General features: G+C 40.7%; 1 protein-coding gene across 6 annotated transcripts; it reads right to left on the bottom strand.

The window, feature by feature from the left end:
* Window positions 1–6,780: 6,780 nt before the first annotated feature.
* Window positions 6,781–20,730, bottom strand: DCAF4 (DDB1 and CUL4 associated factor 4). 6 transcript variants are annotated; one of them, XM_053980888.1, is made up of 14 exons: window positions 20,658–20,730; window positions 20,261–20,377; window positions 18,529–18,626; window positions 16,758–16,915; window positions 15,358–15,440; window positions 14,631–14,733; window positions 13,713–13,856; window positions 12,942–12,991; window positions 11,589–11,668; window positions 9,898–9,993; window positions 9,673–9,770; window positions 8,851–9,027; window positions 8,116–8,230; window positions 6,781–7,182 (listed from the first exon to the last, which is right to left on the bottom strand). In XM_053980888.1, exons 2-14 carry the CDS (start codon window positions 20,368–20,370, stop codon window positions 6,989–6,991), a joined length of 1,506 nt encoding a protein of 501 aa, XP_053836863.1. In that variant the 5' UTR covers window positions 20,371–20,377; window positions 20,658–20,730; the 3' UTR covers window positions 6,781–6,988. The 6 variants fall into 6 exon arrangements, with proteins under 6 accessions (XP_053836863.1, XP_053836864.1, XP_053836862.1 ...); XM_053980889.1 differs by having other exon boundaries at window positions 20,261–20,372; window positions 20,658–20,712; XM_053980887.1 differs by lacking the exon at window positions 20,658–20,730 and adding an exon at window positions 20,569–20,653 and having other exon boundaries at window positions 20,261–20,372.
* Between the last annotated feature and the right edge of the window lie 803 nt (window positions 20,731–21,533).

The raw sequence follows: 21,533 nt of genomic DNA, 5'->3' as shown, positions 1-21,533 counted from the left end.
TCTTCTGAACAAGTGTACTGACTTTCCTTGTAACAAGCGGTTCTCACTCTGAAAGACCATGCTCACAAAGTGTTTGTCCCTTCACAGCTACATCCAGCCTACACAAGGAAGTAGACTTAGAAGACGTTCTAGGACACCTTCGGTACTGGCCAAGTTTACTGCGGACTGTCTTATGTTTTTGTAAGCAAAAGTCTGCCATAAACTGACTGTTGTCCAAGTAAGGGCATGAGTAGGTAGAAATCCTCTCTTAAAAGACATTCTGTACATCTAGCATAATTCTGTGCTTCAAAGTAGTCTTTATTTTTTTAATGGGTGAACAATGTGTTCTTGGTTTGTAGGCTGTGCCCTGTGTGCTGTTTATGCATGTAGCATTACTACCATGTTAATGCACAAAGAGAAAGCAGCCATGACATTCCTTGTATAAAATCTTTGGCATATGTTTCAACAACTTGTCTGATTTTTTTTCCTTGTCAAAGCAAGAACTACTACTCAATCAAAAGGAAAATGTTGTCTAAACATTTTTTATATATATGTGGTCTTAGTAACTTAGCAACCTGTCAGTATCAGAGTCCATTCTTCTTGATAGATTATCCTGGACCTGAATCTTCTATGATGTTTCTCTACAAAGCAAAGTCTTATGTGGTGCTCGAACTGCAGCAGGCTTGGTGTAACTCTTTCTGGAGAATGCTGAGAGGTGTATTTGGGATCTTTGTTTTCCAAAATGAAAAAAAAAAAAAAAGATCTAAGGTTTAAGTTCCATGCTATTTCCTGTACAGAATAGCACTTATTTTTTCTGGTACTGTTTGGTGCTGTGAGTACGCAGTATAGAATATGGTTATTAAATGGCTTAGCTATTGAAAGGGGATAGATGTTAGTAGAGCCCAATGCTATTCAGTGTTAACACATTAGGATTCAATAAGCAAAAGAGCCTTAAGAGATGTCTGTGGACAGAAAGCTCTACAGAAAACATGAAGGAAATGGAAATCCTGGGAAAAAAAATATCCCTAAAGCATTGTGAGAGCATGTTCTGTTTAAGGTTGGAGCTGGGAGAGTTCTCTTCCTGAACTATTAGGAGAGATGCTTTGTGTTATGGGTAGCACCTACCAAGAGCGAGTTTTTGGAAAACCTGTCAAAAGTTCACAGCAGCATTGCTGGAGCTGTGCAAGAGCACAAACTGTGAGTTTCTTAATGACACCATGAGACAGGTCTGATAGTAATGCAACTCCTGTGTGAAAAAGTCTTCTGTATTGACAAGGGCAAAGATAGAAGGAGACTGTTTTTCAGGAAATTCGTGGAAGATCATCACTTTGTGTATTACACTGAAGAGAAATTACCATGAAGTTGTAGTTGGTCAAGATGATTATGTGTCCCTTGGGTCAACTGAAGTTCACTATAATGTTAATATTTTAGCAGTTAAAATTACCACACTTACTTGGTAGGATATGTGACATGATAAAAGCCTGCTCTGAGTTAGACTGAAGTTGACTGATGTAAATCTCTTGCCAGAAAAATTTTGTCAGATTATGGACAGATCGAGCAGCATCTGCACCTCTTCCAATTAGTAAATGCTATGGAAAACACTGAGTAAAATAACAATCATATGAACTAGCCAATGGGCAAAGATATGTTAATTCCTTATCCAAAGCATCACAAAACAAGTCTAGGCTTGCTGATTGCTCTGTTCTGATGGATTTATTTCCATTATGGGTATATATGGCAATTCAGCATGAAGATTCATCTTCAAATAGATGATGTGGGTTTCCCTGTCATTTTGTGAAGCAGATATATGTAAGCTTCATATAGATGTCAGCAGACTCCCTATCCAACCCTGTAGGCCATTCTTGGCTTAAATGTGTACCAGGTGCATTTTTCACCTGAGACTTGCAGCCAGGGGACAGATGGTGGAACAGCATGGCTACAGCATGTAGCTGTTATGAGGGCAGGAACAGGCTCTAAGGCGGAGTTACTTGCACAAGAAAAACTGCTTTGTTCTTCATTCCCTGCCCTCTCCCACTTCCACTCCCTGCACTGGTTTTCCTGTTCATTCGTTCTCCTTCCTAGTGCCTTGCAGGTGAAGTTGCACAGACTCAAGTTGGCCAAGGTATCCCGTACATTCCTATCTGTGTTCCTTGGGAATTGGACCTTTGGTTGTGTTCTGGAAGACAAGACAACCCTTGCTAGCTTTTGATGTCAACAAGAGTTCGTTTGTGGAAATAAACACCATCCTTAAGTTAGATCTGCCTTGCATTTATGCCAGGTGTCTGCTATGACTGTGCTGAGATATTCACAAATGCCCCTGTTGCTTTGGAAGCCTGGGCTTTAACATTGCAGGACTCTGGATCCCCCACCTGGTTCTATAGACTTTGTTGTCCATATTTTTGCTTTCAGCATAACCAGCCCAATTAGGTTTAAATACTAATATAATTCAGTTTTGGCAGCCTCTCATCATTTTCGTGTTTCATTTGTCAACTGCCACTGTCAGTCACTGTAATGCCATGTATTGTGGCATTGTCCTTGCATTTAATTATTGCTGATGGCTGTAATATAATTTGGCACCAACAAATATGTCTTTGCCTGCCAGTAATTTGAGAACAGAGAGTGATTTGGACAAATGATAGAACTGTCTGCTTTTTGTCATCCAGGTTTCATCCCCATCCCCTACTTTAGTTGGGCACTCTTTCATGGCAAAGCAATGTTGACATATACATTCTGTCAGTAACAATACATATATTATGTCATAAAATATATTTGTTTGTAGTGCAGTACAACAACAATGAAATAATGTCAATGCCAAAATAAATAAAAATTTGCTATGAGGGCTTTCAAAATCAACAGTATAATGTGACAAAGCTAAAATAGAATGGCAGCTACTTAGTTATTTCAAGCCAAAATTAAAATGCATTCAGCTTTTTAACTTTCTTTTTGTTGGATATAACTCAAGCAAAAAAAAATTATACCAGTGAGACATAGATATACATATATGTGGAAGCCCTTATGTAGGAGATGTTTTAATTGTGGCATTACAGAAGTTCTAATAGTTCTAATTTCAAGAATACCAGAAATTTTGAAACATACTGATTTCTAATGTTTTGAAAAGCTAGTTAAATATTTATGTTACTGCTTAAAAGGCAATTTTTGAGCAGCACTGGAGAGAAGCAGGTACATATGTCTGATGGTGATGTGCAGATGATGGCTTGTCAGGAAGGCATCAAAATGCTTCACAGCTACCATGATACCAACAGATAGGAAAGAAGTTGTTTCAACAAGAAAAGGCAGGTGATCTTGATTATATTTTCAGATGTTACCTGAAATTGAATTCTCCACTGCTAGATTGTAGCTTTTCTGAAAGCAGCTTCTGTAAGGGGATACCTTGAGACTATACACATAGTTAGGTTTGAATTTTCCCTTTCTCATAACAAATGAATTATTTTTTAGTCCTGTTAAAATAGGTCCCTCTTAAACTTAGTGCTTTTGCAGGCTTAATTAGAAGTGTTGGCTGCAAAAGCATTAGTTGGGTGAATGGGTTTGCAAGGGACGTCTGTGCACTTGGTTCCTGGAAACAACAGAAAGGAAGTTATTTTATTTTGTTGTATGAATTTTCCCTCACAGGAACATAGAGATGAAACTATCTTCAGTTATGTAAGATGCCTTTCAACCACAATTCTTAGTTTGTGTTTCCCACGGTAACTGGACATAATTGTTGCATGGTCCTGTTCTTGCAGAACAGGACTTACTGGAGTTAAGAGCACTGAAAGAATCTAAATTCTAATTTAAATTTTGGAATTAATTCTACTTTAAGGGATTTCATGATCTTTATAGGTTACTACCTGAAAATGTTTGAACCACACATTTACTAGCAAGAAGATCAATATAAAGTATGTTGCAACTGAATTGATTATCAGATGTAATATTAGGACTTTGCAGTGGGATGGGGTTAACTACACTTCTGTTTTCTGAACAGATGCTTAGTTGCAGTATGCATTATTAATTAAGGCAATGCAAATGCTTTTGGAAAGTTTTGCTGTATGCATTTATCATTGTGCATGCAGCAGAAAATGTCAAAAATTAACATAACCAATCAAGACAAATTGTGGAGTATTTTCTCAAATTGAAAAGCAAAGCAACCGGGAATTAGCTCCCTTGGTTTTCAGAGGGTAGTAGAGGGATGGGAACAGCCTGCAAGGCTTACCTTTTAGGAGAGGAGGAGACCCCCTGGTCCCATAAACACTGTCTGGAAAGAAGGGGCAGCACAGAACTTATGCTGTTACTCTGTTTTGTGTAAGGAAGAAGGCTCTGCAGAGGAACACTAAAGCCAGAGGTATGAGGGGAACCATGGTTGTAAGGAATTAACAGCTCAGTCTGCCCATGGGGAAACACAAGTTAGCTGTTAATGGGACAGAAGAAAGATTTGGGGGTTTTGAATGTATACTCAATGAGGGAAGACATTATTTTGACTATTTGCTGGGATTCATTTTGATTACCTTTGCAGCAGCTATTTCTGACAGAATATAGCCACACTTAAGTTTTGACACTGCTCCCAAGAGGAGAGTTTTCCTGCTCTATTGTCTTCTGTATAGATTTATGGGTAAATGAAATACAAAGAAAGGTTAGGAGGTCACCACACAACACTGGTGTGTTGGTGAGCAAGAAGAGCTCCTGAGAACAGAGTCTCTTGGAACAGCAAGCACTTTGCTTAGGCCTGAAGGTTGTAAGAGGACAGGAGAAATTAAGTGTGGAGCCCTGCAGGTCAGAGAGGGTTTTTACTAGGGCCTACCCTTTCTCATACTTATATTTGAGTAATTCCCTCTTATCCAAAGTCACTTGCAAAATGGAAAGAGAGAGGAATGCATTGGAAAGAAACAAAGCCTACAGACTCTAGTAAGGTTTTCATGGGGCTTGTGGAGGGAATCTCCCTGCACAGTGTCTTGCATTGCAGGGCACTTCTGAGGCTTCCTTTCAGAAGCCAGATACACCCTCGTGAAGTTTGTTCAGTGAGCTCAGGCCACTAGCAGGGATGCAAAGGGATGAACTGGCTGCACCACCAAGTCCTCAATGAACTCTTGTGGAGCTCATGCCACAACCCTGAGCGCCTCATCCCGGTTAACAGCACTGTGCTTATGCTGCAGCTCACTCTCTTCTCTGGGGAAAAAACATTTTGTGGCTGGTTGAACAGTTTTACTAACCCATTTTTTTAAACTACAAATACTCCTGTTCAAGAGGAGTAAAAAGCAAGAGCTTTCTTGCACATGCACCAGTGTGAGGTTAAACAAAGCTGATGGTCCCTCAGAATGAAGGTGGCAGGGTACAATCCCTCCATAAATAGGTTGCTCTGGCCAAAAGCTTTAGGTGCAAAACAGTAATAATATCTGTCAAGAAGTGAGATAGCTGAAAAACTTTGTAATATGCCTAAGAGGGTGCTGGTGGGAGCTTACTTTGAAGGCAGAAAGAGGACTGCTTAGTGTGGGACTTGAAAGCCCCTGAGCCTAGGATGCTCAGCACTGTTGCAGCCCTTTCCAGTGAGGACACAGACCCAGGTTAGAGTGCTGTAGTAGGAACTGCCTGAGAGGCCACACCTGTAGAGAGCAGCAGTACTCATCTCTGTGTGCATGTGCAGCCTGTGCCTGCTGGCAGAAGGCACTCGGAATGCAGAGTCCCAGCCTTGCTCTCTGCCAGGGCCGTCTCAAGCCCTCTTAATGTGCTGTGCAGCATGTCATTGTATGTCCACCTGCTGAGCTGGCAGGACCCCAGGGGAAGTAGCATCTCTGATGACACAACTGTACACTGAATGCTCTAAGCAGATCTCAGGATGAAAAGATGGTTCTGGCATTCCTTTAGTAGGAATTTTGGAAAAGTTGAGTGCAGTGTGTCTTTCCTGTAAAGCCCATCCTAGTTCATGGGCCTTTACCCTTTCATAGGTTGCTGATCTGGTCAGTGCTTCCTACAGATGCTGAGAGCAGGATGGGGATGGTAACCTGTCCAACCCAGACTGGTTACCAGGCAGGAAGTGAAGAGGCTCCATTGGATGGTAATTGTTCTAAAATACAGATATGGTATCTTCCAGTTACTGTGAGCTGGTACTACAACTTTGCAGCTGAGGGCAGCCCAGTTTTACCTCTGTATACTGACTTTGCACAGGTGATTCCAAATCACAAAGATGTGGTCTGTACAACTGGTCTCCTGTCCTGCTACAGCTGCATGAGCAAGCCCACCCTTCCAGACCACTGACCAAACTGCATGTCAGGGGTGTGGACTTGGTTAGGAAAGACTGATAAATTAACAAGGGCATTCAGCTTTGCTTCTGGACCAGAAAAGGGGCTTTACTCCATGCCTGCTGCTTTCTCCAGGGGATCATGGCAGGGCAGTCACACGCTACCATCATCTGAAAGGCACAAAGTTTAGTATGACCCAGCAAAAAGGACTGACAGCAGGGGTGAGGAAAACAGCTGTTCCTTGAACTATTTCCAACAGTGGAGCATGGTTGCTTCCAACCAACTGCTTCCAAGGTGGAACTGTGGCAGTTGCAGGAACCCCAACCAAAGCGACTCCAAACAAAGCCCCAGAACACTTAGTGTTCAGCTTCTCAACATCAGCTGCTTCACTCTGCTGGGCCAGCCTGCTTCTTGAGGCAGATGTGACCACAGCTAAAGGTTAGGTGACCAAACTAGAATCAAGTTAGAGCAGCCTTTTGACAGCACATTCAGCTAGCACAACAGAGGCTCTTAAAGTTACCTGCTTGGCAGGGTTAAGCTAGATTTCAGAGAGACTGAATCTTGCCTACAGTTAATCAGTGTTCAGCTTTTATTTACAAGAGGTCTGAGATGTATGTATACAGAAAGATTTGCTGAACTGCTGGAGGAGGTTCACAATTAGATGAGCAAAGCAGATGCAACAGCAGCACATAATGACTCAACAGCTTGGTGACTGGTGTAAAGATTCTGAAGTCACATATAGATTGGCAGCTTTGTAGACCAGGTCTGAGGAGAATATGTCAGTTATAGGAGAAGTGGTAGAGATCCTGTTTGACAGCCATGAGTAAGCCAGGAACTCCTCGGCTACCCCCAAGTCTTGAAGAAAACACCACGCTAGGAATGGCATCTTTGGATGATGGGTGGGGAGAAGGGATGGTTCTAAGCAGATGAGTATCTTGGAGACTCCAGATTCGGGTGTAGCAATCCTGACCAACTGGGAGGAAAGCACAATTCAACATTACACAAAAAGGACTTTACATGGTTCTGCAAGATTATCACCACAGAAGCAGAAGGTCTGTGGAGAAAACACCCTGAATATTTTTACACTAACATGAGACAAAGTGCTTATCCATACTTTACAAAACAAAAATTTTACACTGAATACTACAAGAGTGGGAAAAATGTGCATTTCCTATTAGATAATTAAAGGTACAATAAATCAGTATTTAGAGTGCTTTTCCCCTTATCAAGCTCCTAAGCCAAAAAAAAGGGAGAAAAATTCAATCACATTAAAAATTCTTATTATTCCACCACTTACTGACATATCCAAGCAAAGGAGGTCACTGTCTTTACAGTGACTTTATGAAGCCTGGCTACACTATAAGGGTTTTGTTTCATCTACTGCTACTTTTCCTGCCCCCACCCAAAATATAATAATACAAAAATCTGAGTTTAACTGGAGTATTCAAAATGAATCAGAGTGGTATGAACAGTTTACAAGGAGTCAGGCCCACATGCCAATGTTTCAGTCTATCACCACATTCTCCACTTAAGCACCAACTAAAGATATGCCGTTTCTGTATAAAGTTATCACCAAGTCTCCTGTTTACATGTTGTTTCCCTGAATTTTAAAACCAAGTGTTTCCTGCTCTACTCTTGAGGTATATTGTGGAAAGGATAATAGGATTTTTGCAGGACACAGCAGATTAAGCTGTTGAGCACCTCACAGGATTGATTACAATAGGTATGCATCCATAAACATAATTTTCATAGTATATTACAGTATGTTTAAGGCTAAATTTTTTCTGAAGTTTGAAGAATTAACAGCTGTACAGCTTCTAACAGCTGTACCTAAGAAACACCTCTCACGCATAAGAAAATCACTACCATACACTATACAAATAGAAGGGGGAAAAAGTCAACCCACCTGCTATAAGAAGTCCTTCCTCCTCATTTACATGCAAAGGGAGAAGAGCATATTCATTGTGGTGACCTTTGTACTGTTTCACAGACTTTGCTGTTCTCAGGTCCCACAGTTTTATCTGCAAGTTGAAGGAATTGTTTGAGATGATATATTAAAGCAGAGAGCACCCAAAGGTTGGATGTGTTGGAGCACATCCAGAGGAGGGCCATGAAGATGATCAGAGGGGCTAGAGGACCTCTCCTATGGAGACAGGCTGAGACAATTCAGCCTGCAAAAGCAGCCTCCTCCTAAAGGGGGCTACAAGAGAGCTAGAGAGGGTCGATTTATAAGGGTATGTAGTGATAGGACAAGGGGAAATGGCTTTAAACTGAGATGGGTAGGTTCAGATTAAATATTAGGAAGCTCTTTAATGTGAAGGTGGTGAGTGACTAAAATGAGCTGCCCAGAGAAGTTGTGGATGCCCTGGAAGTGTTCAAGGCCAGGTTGGATGAAGGTCTAGTGGAAGGTGTCCCTTCCTATGACAGGGGACTGGAACTAGATGATCTTTGAAGTTTCCATCCAACCCAACCCATTCTGTGATAGATAACGGGCTCTGGGAGAAGACCCGTAAATGGAACTACCACCCAGTTCCATACTACATAGTAAGAGCAGATATCTGCCCTTGGGAATGGGATAAGTACCTGTAAATTCCAAGATACTAAAAAGGAACAGAATATCCTAAAGACAACAAAACCATACCTTTCCAGCCATATCTGCTGCCATCAGATAATGTTCAGCCTCCATAAGGTGAATAGATGTAACTGCTGAGCCATGGAAGAGACGAATTGCTTTCCAGCTCTGCCCCTTGCGGTTACGTTGGCGCACATCAATGCTGAAAATCTCACCCGAACGGCAGCCATTGTACAGCACTGGGGTCTGGGAGAATCCCAGAGAAAGAAGCATACTGTGTAACATCTGCAAGGATCTTACAAGTTACACAGACAGAGCCTGTGTCATGCTTTTGAGCTCTACAGTGTAGTTGTCAAATTATTTTAACAGATGCATTAAGAAGCAGAATTTTAATTACACACTGCAGCTATCTACATTAACTGTAAAAGTTTGCCTAGGTAAGCAGGAACTCAGTCTAACATAACAGCAAAACAGAAACTGGAATTCTCATATTCCTGTTTTAGCATCCTAATTCTTTGTGAACAAGTCCATTAATATTTTATTGGGACTTTCTCCTTCTTGGTGGAGGCAATACACTGAGTGTTATTAGAATGAGGTTATTTGCCAAAACCAAAACAATCTTACATGTTATTACTGTGCTTTTTGTACTTCCTTGTCTTTTAACCTCATAATCTTATCAAAAATTGCCCCTGTTGCCACAGTTTGAAATCAGATAATATTTTTGTTGCTATTCAATTGTGTTCAAGCATCAGACCACATCAGCTCTGCTGTGGAACAGCCACTCAACAGCATCACAACCTTATGTACAGCATGAGGAGTCCTGCCCCAACCAGCACAAAGAGCCCACCAACAAGGAAGTGCTCTGAAAAAATGGTGTCTGGTTCTCCCTACCTGCGTGGCAAACTGCTGTGCCAGCACATCACTACTGGTTCCAAATGTCTGACGATGCCCTGTCACTACGTTGGTCACAAGAACTCGTCGTGTCAGGCCTAAGGAAAACAGATGATGTTAGTTTAGCTGTAATTTGCGTAGCAGCTGGGAGATTAACGGAAGAAGTCTTTCCCACTGAGACAAGAGGGGGTTGCTAGCCTTGTTACCTCTCTTGGTATAGATCACCTGTGCTAAAGCAGTTGTCTGCTTGGGGATTCAGGCACCAAGCGCAGGACCAGGCAGTGGATATCTTGAAACTGCACAGCATTCCAGGTCGATCTCCTAGAAGACAGGAGCAACACATGAAGTGTTCATAAAATGTTAGGACAGGATGGTAACTCAGAAAGGTTCTTAGATTGCTGCATTTCTTTTAACATTTCAATCTGAAGCAGAGAAAGTGTTACCCAATTAGTGTCCTTTTGCTACTCAAGAGACAGGAAAACAGAAATGGAAGTTCATGACTGTAAGTGGGACTCCCAGAGTCTATGTAAATAGATGATATTGAGAGACTGTGAAATTTATCCAGTAGTCAGAGGGCTCACCATGGCAGAAAAAGTTGCCTTATAGCACTAAGTAAGCCATTTTTTAAAGATGAGTGGGCTAGAAATAAAAAACATTTACTTTATAAACTGTAGATTAGCCAAAGCCTAACCTGTAAGTTCTATGCCTGCTTATTTAAAAAAAAATGTATTAAGTAATAAAACCCTAGATTTGACCCTTACTCATGTAGCCCCTGCACAGAATTTATGCCAATTAGCAGACTACAACCTCAGTTTTCACTTCTTTCATAGCGCATCTTACATATATCTGTCAGGTAGCAGAGGTGATATGGGCAAGAATGGATGGATGACACAGTTTTAGACAGGCTAAGTTCTACTTTTCTCCCAGCATCTACTCAGCAAGGCTCCCACAAACCACCTCTTTTAGGAGAGTGAAGGAAATCAAATTTGGAAATACCTAAACAGTCAGTAGGATATACTAGACAAGAGGACTTAGGTGGAACTCACAGCAGCTAATTACGGTGAAGGGCTTAAAATCTTTCACAGAGCAACTGGGTATGCTGGCCTAGTAGCCATCCACCCCCAGTGACTCTTCATTCAAGTTCATGCTAAATCTATGCAAATTTTTTTTAATGGCTGCATATATAGTAAGACATTAAAATTTTAAAATTAGTGCACTACTCTATCACAGATTTCCTCTGATAAATTTAACTGATCATGTCTGAATGGAAGCCAGATTAGAGCACGGCACTCTTGTGACTGGAAGACGCATGGTTCTAACACCTATCAAGAAGTTCCCATTAATTATGTCCTGCCCCCAAGAATACCCAACAAAAAAGATCAGCTATAGCCAGACTTAAGATGTAGTACTCTTCCAGTCAGTAAGGTTTCCATACAACTGGAGCTGGAGCTTGTACAAGGAGCTATGGGCTGAGATATTTACCAGCTTTCCACCTCTGATTTATGCACTGAGCATACCTGAGCAGCTGCTATGAGAAGGGCCTCTGCAGTGACTCTGGACGTTCTATAAGGAAATGTGAGTACTTGCTGTGTGCAGCTTCCGCATATTAATTACAGGCCAAGCTACTCATGAAAAGTCTCAAGCGTTTACTTTACACTTCACAAGTGAGGTGTTCTCCTACCGAAGTCAAGTACTGCAGCAGCTAAAAATAAACCAGGGCTTTGAATGCTGCCTGTTAATTAAGTCTCAAATTCTTTTATCATCATTTCACTTCTTAAGTTGTTTTAGTCTTATAGGAATACAACAGCCTCACCAACTACTGAAAAAGAATGCTAAAATAACCTTTCATTTGTGCTCTTTTCATACTATAATTGTCACCAAAACTTGCAGACAAAAATCCAACAGAAACAACCTACCTGGGTTAGTGCTGCTGAACAATGATGCTGGAAGCAGACTTGCACAGCCTGGTGTTTCTGCAATTCCCATGAGACACAGCTTGCTGAAGTGAGTTAAGGAAAACTGATTTCTCCCTAGAATAGAACAGGCTGCCTAATATTTATAAATGGGAAAAGCAAGATGCCCTGACACAGCTACAGCTCACGACATTTTTCCTCGAGACCTTTCATGTGCTTTACAGTTTACAATTAAGCTGTGATACTTCACTTCTTTCACAGGAATGAGCTAGAAAGAACTCAGATTCTTGCTTGTGTATTTTCACTACCAGAAAGATAAGACAATACCGTTGTATCTCACTAGTAATAGGAAAAATAAAAAATAAGCATGGCCTACATAGATCATTCTTCTCACTTTTTCATGTTGATGACACTACATTAATATAGATCCGTTTTTCATGGAGGTAAATTGGAAAAATGGGAGGCAAGAAAAACTCACTTTAGATTACATTTAAATATTTTATGAAGACTATACCAGGTACAAATAGAATTTGAAAGCTGCATTTCAAGTTCAGTGGGGTAAATCTGTAACTCAACTAGGGGAAAGCATGAACCCACCAAACCAAGTGATCCTGAACACGTCCCCTGCTGTGTGCACGCCTGGAGAGCTCCTGCCCCGATGGATTGGTCTGGAATTGCCTGGCTTTTCACACAGGCCGTTTCATACCTGTCTATGTAATTTCTTTTGGCACTTTATAACACACCTGTTGTCTGCCATCTCCTATGTCAAAATTCAGTTTTTCCCGCCCACTGTTCTGGGCTCTGCAGTCTTCATTACTGCTTCCTCTACTAATTATCAACTTTCCTCTTTGAGTCTTTTTCTGTTCCTGCAGAACATGCTCTGAAAGTTGTAGGTGATGCTACTGAATTGCTCTCATTCTCCTCTCACCCCTACCTATACAGGGATGGTTTTCAACACAAATGAACAATCCCACTTTCAAAGAGGTTCACTTCAGAAAAAGGTTGTTGCTTTAACCTTCCACTCCTGTTCTTTTTGCCTCAGCTGATTTCCAAACATCAGATAATTTTGGATATGGCATTTGTATACACTATGAATGAAGTGGGAATTCTCCATGGCAGAAAACATGGTCATTCATTTACCATTAACATGGGAACAATTCTACATATATCTGTATTTACATACATCTGCCTCAGTAATTCCAACATATTTTGATTTTCTTTACTTCCACTGATTTCCAGAAAACTCATCTTCTGGGGGAACTACAGGAGAGGTATTCCTTGAAGTTAATTTTTCTGTGAAGCCTGATGCACACTTGTGAAACCTGAATGACAATTTTGATTTTTTTTAAAGGATATAAAACATGAGAATCTGGATGAGTCAGTGATGCCCAGCACACAGAGTTCACCTTCAGAGAGAAGAAGACATACTATTTTTGTGATCTGTAATTCAATTAAGGAAAGATTATTTCCATGCAAAAATGACATACAATTAGGCACTGGGTAAAACTCCTCAGCTCACTAAATAACTCAGTAATGGGGCACAAGTATTTCAGCTTCATACTTTTAACAAGAGAACAGCATTAAGAAGTCTGGCTAAGACACCGAGACACAGACTAAGGCACCAAGCACATCTTATTATTCAAGAGACCATCCCTGAAAGAACCTGAACATGAAGAGATCATGAAAACCTGTTTTAAATATGCCTCATATTTAAAAGAGGATAAACACAGTTTAAGGGTAAACTTTAAGGATAAACACAGGAGAAATGGTTTCCCAAAATTATTTTTAAGAAAGGAGCATGCAAATCTTGGTAGTTTTGACAGACAAACTTCAGTTTTGCCAGCTACGGTTGAAGTCTAAAGTAATCACTATCCTTGGAAGCCGGTACTTCTATGTAGTCTTCCATTCCAATTGCAGTATAACATTCCTGACAACTATCACTGGTACTGAGCGCTTTCAGGACAGGCTTATTGTGGTTCTGTGTCTACCCAAGTTTCACATTTCTAGATTCTTCTGATCTCTTCTCCTAGTCCCTTCCCCAACCCTCATGGCACTTCCACCTGAGCATCCCAAGAACAGTGTTCTGAGAATGCAACCACCAAAGGAAGGAGGAACAGAAAATAGTACTTTGCGGTTTGTGAAGTAGAGGTTGTCATACATCTCCACCGTGAGAGACTCCTTCCCCAAACCGCTGAGATTGATGATACCATATTTACATCCTCCATGCTCTACATCGTTCACAGTGAATATTCGTTCACAAGCAACATCTGCCTGTAAAATAAAAGCTTACTGGTCACACTTACTGGAAACTTACAGGAAAAACAGGTTGAGGGGGTTGCATTAAGTCTAAAATGAAACAACACATTAATTCTGATCCCTAACACCACTTGCTTTCCATTCAACTCTAAAATCAGTGGTCAACTCCTTTTAAATGCATACAGAGAAAAAACAGGGATAAGAAAGGATTCAGTCCTTGGCTAACAATAAATCTTTCCAATGTTAACAATTCTATACACTTACACTGTTTCTGAGTCCCTTCTGGCTTCAGCTATCTATGCAGTGCTCTGTTTACAAGGCCAGGAGTTGGTCCTGGAGAACTTCCTATATAGTCTATGAAAGATCATGAAATGTAAAGTGATTACTGATTCTCTAAACCACAGGCTTTGCCACTCCCAAAATTCTCCTCTTTCATTTTTTTTCTTCTCTTGATCTTCTCCACTCCTCCTCCTAGCCCCACAATAATGATCCACTCAACTCCTACTTACTTCCAAAAGAACATGTTGATCAGATTAAAAAAAAACCAAAAAACAACCAACAAAAAATGCTTTCATATCCAACCTTTTTTATAATTTTCCTTTGTAGAAACGGAACAGCCTCTCCCTACCTGTTTAAAGTTACTGAGCACAGACTATAAGAACTGACAGAGAAGGAATAACTCATCTTTAAAAGTTACATTTGACCTGTGTGATTTGATTACAAGAGCCTGAATTTTCACTGAAGACGGGTTCCCTTTATCTTAAAGACTTCTCATTTCTCATAACATACCACAATGATTTTAAAATTGTTGGTCCCAGCAACTGAGGAATCTGGACTGTGAATTTCTATCTTCCTCCTCTGCATGCAGTTCACTTTTAGTTCATGGACTAGCCTGTAAAAGCAGGTAGGAGGGTGAGGGGGTTGAAGAGAGGAGAATTCAGGTAAGCCTAAATTTAATGCATATGAAAAGAATTCTGGCCAGGATATAGAATGCTTCTCAATCACCGAAGAGAAAGTGCCTGAATAACTAGCATGCTGAAATGTAACTTGCATAACCCATGAACATGTGCATCTGCCACATGCATGGAATTTCATCCCACTATTTTGAACCCCAGCACATCTTTAGTAGCCAGAACAGCAACACAGCAAGTCACTAACTTAACTTGCCTTCTGCTGTTCTAATGGGGGGCAAGGGAATGGTCATATCCATTGAAAGGCACTTATCCTAAAAAAGCTGTGCTATACTCATAAAGTACAATGTGGCAAAACAGCGTATCCATATACATACACAAAATGAACTTCTTTTGAAGTAAAATTGGGAAACAACTTCCTCATTTGAATTCTCATCATTTTAGCAATCTGATTATTACAGAATATAACCTTTTTCCTGACTTTAAGTAGTATGTTCCTCCTCATCCCAATGGAACAGTAAGAAATGCCAGAAAACCTGACAGAAACAGTTGCACTAACAGCAGAACTTGGCACTGCAAACAGAAGACAAATCAAATCATTGTACCTGCAATAAGTTGTGGAGCTGAGTGAACCCAGCTGCCTTTTCTGTAACAGCACAGATGAGTTCAGTCCAGCCCTTGCTGTTTTCTGGAAGAGAGTAACATGGAACCGTACTCAGTTATTTACTTGTTTAAGATTCAAACATGGCTCTGGGTCTTTGATGTTTGAGAAGTTTAGGTAACTTTTTCCTCTAGCCTACACACGTTAAAATTTTCAGAATATATAAAACACATTCTAGCACCATCTCCCTGATCTACTACAGTAAGCAGACAAGAATATACTCCTGTGAGATGTTGAGTGCTTCTGTAAATACAGAAGCTGGAGAAAAAATATGAAACCCCAACAGCCACTGTCTTAACTCTACATAATCAGCAGTACCACCTGGAGGTGTAAAATCACCTTCTGGTTTCATTACAACACCTCAAGTTCTTCTTATACAGCAAACTATTCTATCACAACTGATATTAAACATGCAGTCTTACTATTGTACTAAACTGCTTTTCCATTCCATTTCCATTCCCCCCACAGCACTGGGGTTGGAACTAGATGATCTTTAAGGTCCTTTCCAACCCAAGTCATTCTATGATTCCATTCCATGATTCACAAACCTTTTAGAATTTAATGCAAACACCTTCTGAGGAGACCAAGGGATAGAGTATTTAGCAGAATTATGGAGTAAGAAATCTTTTTGATAATGCTCAGACAAAGGAAGTGTTTGAGAGTCAAAATGTTCTTTACACTGAAGGCTGAAGAGCTGGTTGGAGAACCCCATTCCTTAAGAAAAAGAACACTGTTCACTTCTTCCAAATGATAGCATATAAGCTGAGCTGGTACGTGTAAAGTTATAAGACATGTTTTTCAGGTAATGAAAAAGCATCCTTGTTAGATATTTTCCCCACATTACAAATAAACAAATCAGCATTAATTTCACTGTAACACTTTATGAAGAAAAGCACACTGGCTTTCTAGACATAAACATAAGACCTGGATTGATTTTAGCTGTCCAAAAAATTTCTTCAAGAAAAAGCTTTTTACCAACTATAATTAGTATTGTTCCTTCAAGGTCAAGGAATATGATAAGTAAATTTATTAAAAATGCGAAAAACTTTAAATCAAGACCCCACTTTGCCAATTCAAGGCAGGAACTTGAAATCTGGCATCCAATATCCTGACTCAAGTGTAACTGTTGGACAATTGCAATTCCGAGCACAGTTCCTGTTCTTTATAGATTTGTTTGTAATGACTTGACTTCATTCCTGTGTGGAAGAGCCAAACAAAAGGCTTCAAGGACTTTATTCTTAGCAGAAAAAGAAATTGAATCATCAGAACTTAAAGACTTTAGTTTATAATCTGTCCTGGGCCAGACTACAATAAAGCTTAATAGCAATCTTTTTCAAAACATACCTGATTCTGTTTTTCCTCCTCTTCTAAGAGTCTCAGTCTTTTGCACTCCATTGCCTTGTGCTGAATGCTGTCCTTGGTGAGGGGGTTGTGGTTATTATGTCCAGGCAGTAGGCGAAAATAGCGGTTCTTTTCGGGGTCATAATAAAATCCTGGCAGTTCTTCAAGTGGGACATAGGGGAGAAAAAGTGGCAAAATCAGATGGACAAATAAGTTTGTTTATTTCTCTTTGATATTCCATGTCTTCATGTGAATGTGAGAGTTGTGAGACCCAAGGCTCTAGCTCCCAACACATTCCAAGCATGATACACAGAGTAGGAACAGATGAGCAACTTACAGGAGAAAAAACGAGGTTATTTATAGTGTTCAAATGCACTACTCTTACACAGCTACAGAAGGGATGTCACTACTGACCAAGGGGAAATTCAGACCAATCAAAAAAGCACAAAAGAAAGGTTTTGTTGCAGAACAAAAATGGTCTTTCTTCATAAATACATCACGAGGGGACATTCTTAGTTAAAACACTTGGTAGGACAGGAGAAAAAAAAAAAAAAAAAAAAAAAAGGACAATGTGGTATCAAATAAATTCAAATAAAGTGATTCATTTCCCAGAACTAGACACTTTTTCTTCAGCAAACAGGAGAGATTGAGATAAAATCAAGAGTACATTTGGCTCCTTCCAAATATAAATTGGGATGAGAAACACTCAATTTTAGTGCTTCACTGTCTGTGTGAATGCAGAGGCAGACAAATAAAATACTATGGTAGATTTTAAATACTTTGACAGATTGTCTCAAGAGAAAGAAATTTATTCAGAGGCAATTGTTAACATTAAATTTCAAGAGGTTTTATTTAAAACTTTATTTACTACAAGAAATTTCACTTTAAGTATCCTCTTTTTGCAGCTGCTTACCATTCAGCTTCTTGTCTGCATCTTTTAGGTTTCAGCTTAGCCACAAGTGACCAAGATTTTTTCAGGTCAGTGAAAATAAGAAGTTAATGAATCAGTAAAGCTTATAAAAGCACAACACATTTAGTAGTTACACAGTAACTACACAGGAATAAATTTGTCTTGCAGGATAAATCTCCTAGCATGCTCACAACACAAAACAGTGATATACAAAAACAATCTCTTTAAACTCAGTGTTGTTCCAGGACTCTCCTGTTGTACAGAAATGTAAGTTCCCACTGGCTTAGTTTTTGCTAGCATTGTTTAATGAGTCAGGAAACCAGAACGTAAACAGGACATCTTTCTCAACAGCACTGCTACTTCATCATTTGTTGTAAATGAGCAAGTACTTAGCCAGAGTCTATTTATTACAGACTACAAAGTACACTGAAGGCATAAAGAGATACATCACACAAGAAACACACCACAAAGTGGTGGATTGTTGTGCCTTTCAAAAGACTGAGTAACTGAACACAAGCTATAATTTTTATATGCTCTCTTATTTTATTTGCTTCCTTAGTAATTAATTTTCTTCCTAAAGCAGCCTTTCTGGAGGGAAAAACAGAATTTCATTTTTTCAGTTTATATCAGCTTGGCTAAGCACACAGGTTTTCAAAAATGAGAAGCACTTGTAGGCCTGAAATTGATTTGGCTCTGTTCTCTAGATACTTACTTACTACATCTTTTTGTATCACCTGATGTTACTTTTCTCCACAAACTTTACTGTTTGTATGGTTCCCGTCACACCAGATTATTAATACAGCTACAACTACTTTTGTCATACAATAAGCATATAGGAACTGACCTATAAACACCATCTCTTACCTGGTGCTACAGAGATCTGCATTGAACTGGATGAAGAAGGATCTTCATTGCTGCTGGGACCTGCATTTGCTGGGGTCTGTGGCTCTTCCTGTTCCAGACTAAAAAAATAGCATTGCCTTCAAGATAGGCTCACAATTGCCCCACTCATCTTTCCCACAAAGAGACTAGAAAGCAGATTGTTACTGACATCAATGGAGTACTGTTCTGCAGTGCTCTGATAGCACATTCTGCATATCACCACACATTAAACTAAGAAAATAAAACAATGACAAATATTCAGCTTAAAATTTTCTCAAGAACATTAGTGATACCAGCATCCTAAAAACCTTAAATTACGTGCTAATACATTAGAGGTTGCTGTTGATTCTGCAAGTGCCTCTAAATTTTTTAGGAAAATATTAACTGGACAATTCTACATTAAACCAACAGCCCACTCCTGAAAGCATGCAAGTATTCACAAACAGCACAACGAGAGACAGTGTAGGTAAAACGCTGATGTCAGGTCAAAAATGTTTTGCCATTTTCTCCATAACAAGAATTTCACTGATAAGGTTTATAAACATGCAAAATAAACAGAAGTTTAATGAAAATTCCAAGAAAAGTCTCTGCTTTTCTAATAAACATTACAGGGGGTAACTGCAGCTTTCCTCTTTTTGAACTAAAATACATGAGCACATTCAGTACTGATGAGCAAATTTCCACTAGGATGTTTTCTGAATCACCTGTCTAATTCTCACTGTTTAAGACAGGTCTTATTACATGTCATCTTAAAAGCAGTAGGTGAAGCTGTTTTGTAAGAGCCATAATTTATTGAAGACAACAAAGAAACTCTATTTCTAATACCAGCTCTACTGCAGTTTGATTATACAATGCTGAAAAGAGTTAAAGGACACAACAGGTATACTAGGGGAAAACAACCCCAGATCAAACCCAAACACTTAACTTTAAAGCTCTGTAAGAAAACTCTTTTAATTCTGCTCACTGAAGCAGTGCCCATTTGCATTTGTAAGTTTTCTTACACAAGGACAACTAGTGTGGCAACTCATATGTGTGTCTCTTTTCCTAAAAATAGGTTTCAAAAAAAAAAAAAAAGAAAAAAAGCTTAGCATATTAAAGCAAAGCATTAGCCTCTTTTAGTCCTGCGAGAGGCACAAAGGAAAGTACAGGGGAATGAAAAAGCAACCATACAAACAGCTCAAATATGGGCAAGTGTAAATTCTAAAATATAAAACGTGTTTTCTGAAAGGATCAGTTTTTGAGGCAGGGGATTATTCCTGAGACCTTGCTTCATTTCCCTCATCTGTTAGATGTGGTATTACCACATTACTTACTATGCTTTCAAACATTTAGGAAGATCCTTTAATGACAGATTTTACACCAACAGACTCAAGCTTAAACTAAACAGGCAGGTAGAATGAAGTAATTATATTTTTCTTCCCTGAACCATTTTTGCATATTGATGAAGGGTTTATAGATAATGCACAGATGAAAGGACTGGCTCATGGAACTGTATCTCAGTTTAAAATCAGCGTACTGTTGTGAACACACAATAAACTTCCAAAAATCGGTGCAATTCCACTCCCAGCAGGAATGACAGATATACCAGAAGTACTGTCTACCAGATCTTCAGGTGGCAACCCTCTCAATTCTAGAAAGTCACCATTCTGCACATTTAATTAGGCGTAAGACCCAGCGGCTTAGCCCACGCTAAGCACAAGCTGCCCGTACTTGCCTTTGGGCGCGGTTGTTGTGACTGGGTCTTCTGTGCCAGTGGGGGTGGTGGCTGCGCTTGTGACTGCTCCATCCACGCCTCTCCTTGCCTCGACGGTAGTTTCTCCGCATTTCTACTCTTAAAGCAAACATACACACATCTCTCACCCCTACTTCCCTGGAACGGCTCAGCACTCAGGACAAGTCTCTTAATGCGGCCTCTTTTCAAACAGTTTCAACCTGTAACGACCAGGCCGACCGCCCGGAGCACAGCCGCTCCCCTACGCCTGTCGACTTCCCCACTAGCCCCAGACCAGCTCCACGGCTCACCCCGCAGCGCTGAGGCCAAAACCCCGGAGGCAGAAGGACAATGATGACCGAGCGCCCCCACCGCCTCCCTGGGCCCTCCCGTCCCTCACCGCGCCGGCCCCGCCGCGTCCACGCCGCCGCCAGCGCCCCGCCTACGCCCCCAGGGGCGGCGTCTCTCATTGGCGGTCAGCCGCGCCCGCCACTTGACGGACAGCTCTCCCGTCCAACCGCAGGAGGTCTGGCCGGCGCGTGCGCCGCGCGGGGGCGGGGCCGGGGCCGGTCTGAGGGCGGGCGGATGGAGCGGGGTGCGGCGCTGAGGGCATGAAGGGTGTGAGCTGGGAAGGGGCTCTTAGCATGGCAGGGGACGAACGCGGGGCGGATGGGGTTATTTAGAACGGTAGGGAAGCAACGCAGGGCAGAGACAGCCTGGGGTTTGCAGGGAGGTGGCGTTTCAGGGGACACCGAGAGGGTATCTCATCTTCCTTCTCTTATGTCGCTGGCTCCCTCAAAGCCATCATTTGGCAGTGGATAGCTGGAAGCTGTTACAGCCGCTCTGAATTTATCAAAAATTCAGAAAAGATAATGTCTTGAGAGTGACTCTCCCGGCTGAGAGAGAGTCATGGTGCTTAATTTTTTTCTTATTTTGAGCCTTCTACTGGTGGGCAGTATTGAGGCACAAGGTGGGCGGAAGAGCTCGGGCTGCAGCAATCGGTAACAGCTCCTCGGCTGCTCCGAGCACCAGGAGGGTGTGGTGTAGCGCCCATCTCCTTGCAGTCAGAGTAATAAACCCCTTTTCTTCTTAATCGCTTATTCAAGTGTCCTTAAGCAGTTTTGGTACAATGACATTCCCCTTTCCGCTTGTTTAGCATCTAGGACTTTAAAGAAAGTTATAACCAGGGTTGTAAAAAAGTTTGTTAATTTAATGAATGAGTAAGGTTAATACAAACAAAAGCTGTACTTAAAATAATTGTGGAAAAAGAGTGGTT

This window comes from Vidua macroura, chromosome 6, assembly GCF_024509145.1.
Source record: "Vidua macroura isolate BioBank_ID:100142 chromosome 6, ASM2450914v1, whole genome shotgun sequence".
Lineage (NCBI taxonomy): Eukaryota > Metazoa > Chordata > Aves > Passeriformes > Viduidae > Vidua > Vidua macroura.
Note: the sequence above shows the minus strand (reverse complement) of the source record. Positions and strands in the feature narration are given on the sequence as shown.